Consider the following 10,849-nt stretch of genomic DNA (forward strand, 5'->3'; position numbering starts at 1 on the left):
AACTCATTTCCCGACGTCTAATCCAACCCGCAACAACCACTACCAGCCATACTCAGCCACCAATAACCATGATCAACCACCAATAATCATTATCAACGCCTTAATTAACCTCTAAATCCTCTAAACCATACCCGAACGAGTCCGAAAATACCCGACGTCCTAAATAGGGATTAGATCGCGACTTACCGGACTCTAGACTAACTCGGCTAGAGCGGGAAGGTGGAACGGCTGGCCGGCGTGGCTCCGGCGAAACTCCGGCGAGAGAGAAAATGAAGGAAAATGGAGAGAAAGTGGAGAGAAAAGGTGGGAAAATGGGGAGAAAATTTCTGAAGAGGCTGGTCTGCACGTGAGAGTGAGTGAGGAGAGAGAGAGATCAGCCAACTTGGTCAAATAATTTAATTAGGGGTGCCATGTGTCAAGCTTAGGTAAAAAGGACTAAAATGCCCCTAATTAAATGGTTCCTAGTCATTCTTATCTAAAAAGAGAGGGGCAAAAGGGTCAATGGTCCCCAAGGATGCAGCTGATATTTATCCATAATTATCCCAATTTATCCAAAAAAAATTCGGACCCAAAAATTAGCCCAGGGGCAAAATGGTAATTTTCCGGTCCCGGGGCGAAATTCCAATTTTCGCACATACGCGTTCCATATGTGCGTGGCCAACATAATGTGGTGTCGGAATCGCGAAATTCACTTTCTAAGCCCTCGAAAATCAACTGCGAAGTTCCGGGAATAAAATAATATTATTTTTCCAATTTTTGTCGAAATTCCAATTTTTGTCCAAAACTGTTCCAAATGCACGTGGCCACCCCAAAATGACGCTAGCCTCGAAAAATAACCTCAAACGACTTCAAAATCCAACATTGGTGTCCACATGGGCAAAACCGTAATTTTTCCGGCCCCGGACCGAAATCTATTTTTTTTTGCAGAAATGGGTGGCCCCAAGGTTGGCCAAGCCAAAAACGTCATCGGCCGCTCAAAATTATCACTTTTCAAAATTCTCGATTCCCGGGCCCGAATTCCAAGAAATGACTAAAATTGACCAATCGCGACTTTAGCTTATCTCTTGCTAACGGGTGGCTCATTAGGATTACGCGCTCTCAACCCGTGACCGACACCGAGTCAAATCACGTTTAAATTTTGCTATCAAATTTCTGAGTTGGATGACACGTGGCAGTTGACGGATAATCAAGTTTGGCGTTTTAGCCTCCGTTTGTTATAAGTGTACCAGTTTGTGATTTTTTGTAATTTAATTCAATTTAACGAAGGGTAAAATTTGTTACAAATGTACCAGATTGAAGTTTTTTGATGGTAAAAAATTAGTTTGGGTAAATTTGTCACAGCTGTATCCGTTTTGGGTTTTTTGGTAGTCAAAAAATTAGTTTGGATTCACAGCAGCTTGCGCTCCTGCGAATGGCTTACACTATAGCTGATGAACTGTTCCCAGATGCCATCTGGAACCTCTGAAATCCAAAGAATGAAAGCAAGGAACAAAGGGCCGGAGCCATGGAAAATGCTTCTCCGAGTACACCCATTCCAGTGGAAGTAAAGGAGTGGAGGCGCCACCTACAACATTCGTTTGACAAGCTTAGAGATCATTTCTGCAGGCAATATGTCTTGAGTTTCATCTATTCAAGAGAAGGAAAAACACGATTGCACGCGCAAATATATTTGAGCGAGAATGGGGAAGACCAGTATTGGGATTCTGATCCCCTGCCATCACTTCCATTTCAGGTACTTTAACTTCCAATATAGATGTCCTTGCTTTTCTGCTCGAAAAAGAAAGTTCTCTTCTTACATGTTTAACTTGTCTATTAGAATTTATTCATGGTGGCTTGTGCTTCTGGCTGTGCTGTCTTTATTTTTGTTGTACTCATATTTGGATGATGCTTGGTACTGATAACTTTTGAGAGATAATTTTGAGCATGGCCTCTAACATAAACATCGCAGCCGGAAAAACAAAATACCTTGATGATGCCAAAACAAAATATAGAATTTTCTCACCTTATTTTCTTTTCTGATGAACAATATATGTCGACGATGTTGCTGCAGGCTTTATTTGAGAAGTCGCAGCAGTTAGGTACTGTAGCTGGAGATGTTTTACTTGGAAGAGATAAAATACAAAAGATATTGCTCGCCAGGCTTACAGAAACAGTGGTGATGTGGTTGTCTGAAGAGCAGGATTTCTGGACTGCATTTGAAGATGATTCATCTGCTATTCAGCCACTTGGTTTGCAACAGGTATCTGATTCATGACATTTTTTTTCCTTTTTTGTTTTATTTCCTTCTGTGTGCGTGCTAAACAAGGATTACCGAAATGCGAGAAGTAGTTAAGTCATTTGGCCACTTATCTTAGTTCGTGATCTTCGTAAAATATAAAGAAAAGCATTCCCTTCTGTACATGACATTTCCTCTTAGATACATGTAAAACCAAAGATGTTTGGGGAGAATTAGGAGATTTTGTGCCCTCTTATCTCTATAATAGTGGATGGACTTGAAGCGTGTTCAGATGAGCTGCTTCAAAAAAAATTTGCTGATCACTATCTATATATTTTGGCTTCCGGCACCAGAAGAACTCCTACTCGAGGATTAGCGTTGTCCTTGATTTCCATGCTTTTACTGGTGGCACACCTATGGACATCGAATTTGCCTCTTGTCTGAAGCCTCAACATAAAGATTGTTACTTCTATTTTCGTAACTGATACTGCTATATTACTAGCATGGCGAAAGCTTATCATAGGATGTCGGCCAGCTATTAGTCTTCACTTAAGTACTAGTTTTAACAATCATAAGACTACATGCAGCGTTGGATAGCTGAGAACTCGTGTCATGTCCAGATGACTGGGAAAATTTGATTGCTTCATTCTGTTCATCTGTTGAGCAACTGATATTCCGATTATGGGTCTATTAGATCCCAAATTAATTTAATACTGCATACTTTCGAACATGTAGTGGTATGTCTCTCTCTTATTCTAGCGCTCGTCTTAATAGGTGATGCAAACTATTTTTTTCTGCTATCCGTTGTTCAAATAAAGCGAAGTCCTTAGCTATTTTGTTGCTTCCATTGTGGTATCTGTAAAGTCCTCTTAAACCTGTTTGGTTGACATTCTGCTGGTTTCTTTTGATGTTTATGGTTATCTGAAGGTGTTATTGTTGTTTCTTATTATCCACTTGGTTCAGATTATTTTGGTTTGAAGATAACGCGATACTAATTTGCTCCGTTCATGTGGTCGATTTGATGCAGTTGATTCTTGATATGCACTTCACCGTTGAAATAGCGCGCTTTGCCCGTTATCCATCTCGGCATGCGCACCAGATTGCATCAGCCATCATTGCCCGTGCAATCAGGACGTTTTCTGCTATAGGCATAGACCCTCAGAGGTATCATTCAATGCTATCTCTCTCTCTCTCTCCCCGTATGACTTAAAAGCTAAATACTCCTTTCTCCCCCTCTCCCGTCTCCTGTTTTTGCAGTACACTCCCGGAGGATGAATGGTTTGTTGAAACTGCAAAATCGGCAATAAACAAGCTTCTGGGAACATCGGGTTAAGACACCTCTGAAATTGACGAGGACCACATCGTACATGACGATATCATCTCCGATTCTGATGAGTCTGCTTCTTCTCTTTCGACGGTTGAATCCATCGAGTCGTTTGCTTCTGCAAGCATGGGAGAACTTGAAAGCCCCAGGTTCACTGATCCGGAGAGCTAAGATATATTTACATACATATCTCATTCATCTAGTTATATCTTCCCCGGAAGATAAAGGTAGGAGCTCATCGCGTCCCGTCTTTAGCTTTTAGCGGACGTGGCCATCGGCCAATCTCTATATCACAAGGTAGATTGTTCAAGATCCTTTGAGTTCTGAAACTTGAGACTGGCATTAATCAACAAGGACCGTGAAGTAGATTGAAATTCATGGAGAGTATAGGTTGGTGCTTAGTACAGTGCTGAATTGTTGGTGAATCGTCGGCAAGTGTATAGCGTATTTAAGCAGTGTTTAGTACATTCACTACCAGTTACTGTCAAATAGCGCAGCCTCTGTCTCGGTCTCCGTCTCTCTCTCTCTCTAATAACAATTCGGAATTATGCAATGATACGTTCCTTTTCATTCTTTCTCCCTACAAAAATGCCGTAATACATCTCAAGTTGGAAGGAATATTAGAAAAATACACTGGCATGGCCACGCGTTTGTGATTCGATCGATATCAGAATCTTCACGACGGTCCGACGTTAGTGAGAATTGCCCTTGAGAGTGTTTCTTTGGTAGTTTGCCATAAACATTGTTTTCGCTAATCGAAAGTTAGTTCCCCAGATCGCGACGCCGCCGTGTTATTTCGCCCTCATGCTAGCAATAGCACATCAAATTGCATTCATTCCTACAACTTGCTAATTCCAAAATTTCAAGAACTTGGGGAGAGATCTGCCGAAAGACCTTGCTTTAGTAGAACCTTTTCTTAAAGGTCGGTTAAGGAATATTCACTTTTTATCCACTTGGCTAAAAGATGGAAAGAGCCATTTTATTCACCTTGGAATTCATCCACAAGATGGGAATAAAGTCTTAGGGGAGAGATATACCTGCAGAAAGACCTTGCTTTAGTAGAACCTTAAGGAATATTTACTTTTTATCCACTTGAAGATTCGCTAAAAGATGGAAAGAGCCATTTTGTTCCCCTTGGAGTTCATCCACAAGATGGGAATAAAGTCTTGTCACAAGTCACAATGATGCTGTGTATATATAGTGGAGCAAGAGGAAGCTTGAGATATCGGGAGAGAAGACCCTGTGAGAGAGCTTATCATCACTAAAGAGAACTCCAAGGCAGAGAGAGCATCGGAAGCCATGGAAGTACAGTGTCATCCCCATCGGTATCGATCCATTTTGAGGGGGTCTGATTCACCAGCAATTCACGGTGACATCCCCCTGGAGAAACTGTATGATCAGCTCCGTGCTGGTGTTTTCTTACACAATAGGACCGTGGTAAGTCACACTCCACTCCATATGCTTTTTCCTTGCTGAAATCCACATCAAAAGACGCATGACTGTCGGCACACGAGTTCACAGCGCCCCGCATATACCGGTTCTGAAAGCAATTCGTTCGCTTTTTTTTTTGCGCGCCATTTCGGTAAAATCGGCGAATATGTCTTTCGATTACCTTTTGATTTTCGATAAGATAGGAGAAGTGGGCGAGCAAATTAGGCATGTGATGTTGTCCTGTTTAAATTGGTATGGTGGCAGAAATACTCGGTGGAAAACGAATCGCAGAAGAATTGCTTCATGATGTATGCACGGGGCTTCACCATCGCTTGTTCTGAGGACCCCTCTTGCTGGATATGGGTGACCGAGGAACATGCACCCAGGTGAAAAGCACACCAGATTTCACCAGTACCATGAACTCTACTCGTTCTACGCTTGCTTCATCATGTTGTGATAATCTACCGTAACAATCACCGTCAAAGTTCGCAGAAACGGGGTTGTGGTGGTAATGGCCGAGCTGCTGAAAGTGTGCTGGCTGGATGTGCGCGGCAAGTTCGAAGTGTCGAACCTGTCCCCGGGACACGACCTACAAGGTGGTCTTCGTGATCAAGCTAACACAGTCGGGTTACGGGTGGGAGGATCCTGTGAACTTCGGGGTGACTCTCCCGGACGGGACCAAGCAAGAGCACAAGGTGAATCTGAAGGAGAAGCCGAAGGGGCAATGGATAGAGATCAAAGCAGGAGAGGTGAGCACATCAGAGTATAAGGAGGGGCAGATGGAGGTGTTCATGTACGAGCATGGTGACCATCCGAAGAGCGGGCTTGTCCTCAAGGGAGTTCTCATTAGGCCCAAAAAAACTCAATAAATAAATAGATAAATAAATAAATAATCAACCTCATGAGATTATGTAGAAGTGCCTAAAAGAAAGGATCGTTATATTTGTAATAAGCACTTCAGTTGGTGGGGTTGCTCTTGTTAGTGCTTTTTCTAGTGTAATTTCCCATGGTCATTTCAATAAAAATGAGTGGTCTCTTTGGGTTAAATGTTAATGAGAATAAATTTCGCATTTACATTTGGGGAAAAAATCGAATCGAAATACCATCGAAATAATATTCGTGGAAATTAGTACCGTTACGTATGTTGCTTTCTCACGTAAATATAACTCTGTTATGTTTGCTCTACCTGACTCGTTTCAAATATCGAATATCACGATTCTCCCGAGGCATTGGCCGAACACACGTGAGAATGAGTGTTCATGTGTAACGACCCGATCCGGTTCGTGTAGGGAAAGCCTTTGAAAGAGGTACTTTGAGTATTCACGCTACACGGTGACCATTTGGGTAGATCTCACATATAAATAGCATTGCGAGATCTTACCGATTTCGATTTCAATTTTCGGACTCAAGGGGTTACAAATGAGAGAGGTGAAGAATTAATGTTTAGAAGATCTCATTTTTCTCCTCTTTCTATAATAGAGTAATATTAACATTTCTTTTTTACCAATCCTCGCTTGCTCTTTCTATTCAACCGAAAACTGAAACTAATGTTCGAATTAGACCTGGTTAACAAAATGACGTTTCGCTAGCCTGGTAAAAAATTCTAGGCTCGATCAGTGGGTGCCGCGATCGGCGAGCGATCGGCAATCTTGAGCAAGGGCCTCTTGCTCGCCCATAAGATATGATTAGAGAGATTATATTTTATGTCGTATTATCATTTTCGATATGATATTTGATGTTAATAAATTGTATAGGATAAAACAAGCCCAAAATTCTGGTATGGTATAGAAAAATAGTGTAAAATACACAGGTAAGGTCCCTTTCAAATCACTTTCTCTTCCATTTTATGATTTTGCATTCATTATATTCAATTTCATTTCTAACTCGTGCTTACGACTTCCTTTTCTAAAGTTTAATAGTGGAAAAAGTCTTAATTTTTTAAAATTAATAATTATTTTAAATTTGCTTCTAACTTTTGCGCGCTACATTTAAATGCTTGAAAATCTCCGTTCTTTTTTCTTCTCATCTGAATAGAAGTTGAATTGCGATGGTAAAAAGTTTCAACAAAGAAAAGTGAAAAAGTGGAATGCTTAGTTTGTTTCGCAGAAAATAAATGACTTAAAAAATATTTTCCTAAAGATGATCGCTTTTATTTCTTACAAAAATTAATAAAAGAAAAATATTTTCACCATCTATGAAAAATGTCTGGACTTTGGATATATATTGTTGGCGGTAATGATAATATTTTGGGTTAATACCACAAAAAATTCCAAATTTGTACACGTTATAAATTTATCTCGAACTAATTTTTTGATTACAAAAAAACCTTGAACTAGTATAACCGTAATAATTTTATTTTCCGTTCTTGTTAAATTTTGCTATCGAATTTCTGAGTTGGATGACACGTGGCAGTTGACGGATAATCAAGTTTGGCGTTTTAGCCTCCTTTTGTTATAAGTGTATCAGTTTGTGGTTTTTTATAATTTAATTCAATTTAACGAAGGGTAAAATTTGTTACAAATGTACCAGATTGAAGTTTTTTGATGGTAAAAAATTAGTTTGGGTAAATTTGTCACAGTTGTATCCGTTTTGGATTTTTTGGTGGTAAAAAAATTAGTTTGGATTCACAGCAGGTTGCGCCCCTGGGAATGGCTTACACTATAGCTGATGAACTGTTGCCAGATGCCATCTGGAACCTCTGAAATCCACATAATGAAAGCAAGGAACAAAGGGCCGGACCCATGGAAAATGCTTCTCCGAGTACACCCATTCTAGTGGAAGTAAAGGAGTGGAGGCGCCACCTACAACATTCGTTTGACAAGCTTAGAGATCATTTCTGCAGGCAATATGTCTTGAGTTTCATCTATTCAAGAGAAGGAAAAACTCGATTGCACGCACAAATATATTTGAGCTAGAATGGGGAAGATCAGTATTGGGATTCGATCCCCTGCCATCACTTCCATTTCTGTACTTTAACTTCCAATATAGATGTCCTTGCTTTTCTGCTCGAAAAGAAAGTTCTCTTCTTACATGTTTAGCTAGTCTATTAGAATTTATTCATGGTGGCTTGTGCTTCTGGCTGTGCTGTCTTTATTTTTGTTGTACTCATATTTGGATGATGCTTGGTAATGACAACTTTTGAGAGATAATTTTGAGCATGGCCTCTAACATAAACATCGCAATGCGGGAAAAACAAAATATCTTGATGATGCCAAAACAAAATATAGAATTTTCTCACCTTATTTTCTTTCTCGATGAACAATATATGTCGATGATGTTGCCGCAGGCTTTATTTGCAAAGTCGCAATAGCTAGGTAATCTGTAGTGGAGATGTTTTACTTGGAAGAGATAAAATACAAAAGATATTGCTCGCCAGGCTTACGTAAACAGTGGTGATGTGGTTGTCTCAAGAGCAGGATTTCGGAGTGCATTTGAAGATGATTCATCTGCTATTCAGCCACTTGGTTTGCAACAGCATCGATTCATGACATTTTTTTCCTTTTTTGTTTTATTTCCTTCGTGTGCGTGCTAAACAAGGATTACCGAAATGCGAGAAGTAGTTAAGTCATTCGGGCACTTATCTTCGTTTGTGATCTTCGTAAAATATAAAGAAAAGCATTCCCTTCTGTACATGACATTTCCTCTTAGATACATGTAAAACCAAAGATATTTGGGGAGAATTAGGAGATTTTGTGCCCTCTTATCTTGTCATGCCCCGCACCCTACGAGTGCGCGATCATCCCTCGATGGTCGATCATTGAACGCGACGTGTTAAACGCCTAAGGGATTATGTGATCAAACGAGCATACCACACACTATATTTTATCTGGACCCCACGTTAAACATCTCAGGGTTTTTAGTGATCACACACACTTCGCTCCACGTAAATTCATACATACCCACATGCTCAAATATCACATAAACATGCCCAAATTTCAACTAAATCAATTCAGTCCAACCTTTCACAAACAATTCCGAATTTCCTTCCTTTAATCCATGATAATCGACACGTACAGTTTTTCAATAACACATCAATATCACAGCTCATAAACACACATATACACCATCAATCAATCGCAACTAATTTCAGTCACAAGGACCCTCACAATTCAGCCATGACCTCACACAACAATCCAACACATATACACCACAATCAAGCCATAAACACATTATTCTCGAACCACAAATTCCAGCATGTATACTTCTCGTAGGCAGCCCTTATTTACTCTCTGAATAACCCCAAACCATCATAATTCCAGCCATAATTTCACCCAAGGTGAACTCGATAAATCTCGCCCATGAAACAAACCCCAAAATTTGCAAAACATTAGTCCGTTAATACCGAAATCGTTATTTTTCTTCCACCAAACGACGCCAAATCGATTTGGTCCTTCACGGGACTTTCTCACCATAAATTCTCGGTTATAAAAATCCAACTTGCGTCCCGATCGACCCATCACGGCCCCATGAACAGTAGACCACAGCCCCTGTTATTTTCGAATTTCCAATAAATATTGCCCGAATTAAATCCTAAGGCCCGCCACTCCCTATTCATGCAATTCCGCACCTAATCATTGACTCACCACAATAGCCACAAATATGCACCCACAATCATCCCAATTTCAAATCACAAGCTCACGATTTCGACATTCAAGTCAACACATTCAATTAATCCAATTCACCCACAAGCGCCACGACAATTCAAGCCATGCTATTTATCTCACTCAATCACTAAATTAGCCACACAATTACCGCCACAATAATTCACAAATTGAGCACAATCACCAAATTAGCCCACGCCTAATTTAATTCCTAACCCGATACCAAGCACATCCTAAACAAATCTAAAAATACCCATAATCCTAAATAAGGAATAGGAGGTCACTTACTGGTTTTTAGCCTGGAAAAATCTACTATGGCCCGGAATGGCCCGGTCGGAACGGCGGTGTCTCGACGCGCCGAGGGCGCGCGACGAGCGCGGGGCTCGGCCATGGGCTCGGCCACGGGCAAAATTCTCGGTCACGGCTGGGCACAGGCACGGCGCGGGCACGGGCGCGGGCAAACGGCCGGGACGCGTGGGCAACGGGCTCGGCCATGGCCCAGGCAGCGGCTGGTCAGTGGCCTGGGCGCCTTGGCCACGGGCTGGACTGGGCTGGTTGGCCGGCGACGGCACGGCTGGGGACGAAGACGGCGCCGGCTAGGCGACGGCGGCGATAAGCTCGGCGACGGCGACGCGCGGAGGGGAGAGGGAAGCTGGCCGGAGTGGTGGTGGCGAGAAAGAGGGAGAGAGAGAGCTGGGGGTGGCGAGCCTCGAGCCGGCGGCGACGGGGCAGCACGGCGGCGGTTGCTGGCGACGCAGGGCCGGCCGGCAAGCGGCTGAGCAGCACCGGCGAGCTGCACGCGCGGTCGCGAGCTATCTGGCTGGGGCGACGGCAACGTGCGACTGGGCAGGGCTGGGGCGACGGTGACCCGCGACAGCGGTAGCGTGCTGGACGGCGGAGTTGGGCTGATCGGCGAACTGAGCAGCACCGGGTCACGATGAACACGGCGCGAGGGGGCTGGTCGGTGGAGGGGAGGCCCGGCGAGGCAGCGGTGGCAGGGCGGAGACGGGCAGCTGGGCGGTGCGCGGAGCCTGACGGCCACGGCACCGACGAGCATTGCGCGCGGCGAGGCGGTACAGTTTAGCTCGGGCCAATATAGCATGTCCTTGCTTTTCTGCTCGAAAAAGAAAGTTCTCTTCTTACATGTTTAACTAGTCTATTAGAATTTATTCACGGTGGCTTGTGCTTCTGGCTGTGCTGTCTTTATTTTTGTTGTACTCATATTTGGATGATGCTTGGTACTGACAACTTTTGAGAGATAATTTTGAGCATGGCCTC

The 10,849-nt window shown here is 42.6% G+C and overlaps 1 protein-coding gene and 1 pseudogene across 1 annotated transcript; both read left to right on the top strand.

The window, feature by feature from the left end:
* Positions 1-1,504: 1,504 nt before the first annotated feature.
* On the top strand, positions 1,505-4,063 carry LOC130139925 (exocyst complex component EXO84C-like). The gene is made up of 4 exons (XM_056317919.1): positions 1,505-1,732; positions 2,051-2,239; positions 3,243-3,379; positions 3,473-4,063. Exons 1-4 carry the CDS (start codon positions 1,505-1,507, stop codon positions 3,546-3,548), a joined length of 630 nt encoding a protein of 209 aa, XP_056173894.1. The 3' UTR covers positions 3,549-4,063.
* A 1,323-nt stretch (positions 4,064-5,386) lies between these two features.
* Positions 5,387-6,017, top strand: LOC130139926 (protein PHLOEM PROTEIN 2-LIKE A1-like; annotated as a pseudogene).
* Positions 6,018-10,849: the final 4,832 nt, after the last annotated feature.

This window comes from Syzygium oleosum, unplaced genomic scaffold, assembly GCF_021117445.2.
Source record: "Syzygium oleosum isolate NSW1041296 unplaced genomic scaffold, Sole_v2.1 Sole_v2.14, whole genome shotgun sequence".
NCBI classification, from domain to species: domain Eukaryota; kingdom Viridiplantae; phylum Streptophyta; class Magnoliopsida; order Myrtales; family Myrtaceae; genus Syzygium; species Syzygium oleosum.

Bases quoted from the DNA above. Each gene is read 5' to 3' on its own strand.
- LOC130139925 (XM_056317919.1), top strand. From the start codon at position 1,505: ATGGAAAATGCTTCTCCGAGTACACCCATTCCAGTGGAAGTAAAGGAG. The intron at 2,240-3,242 runs GTATCTGATTCA...GATTTGATGCAG, and splicing joins AGCCACTTGGTTTGCAACAG to TTGATTCTTGATATGCACTT. The intron at 3,380-3,472 runs GTATCATTCAAT...CTGTTTTTGCAG, and splicing joins ATAGGCATAGACCCTCAGAG to TACACTCCCGGAGGATGAAT.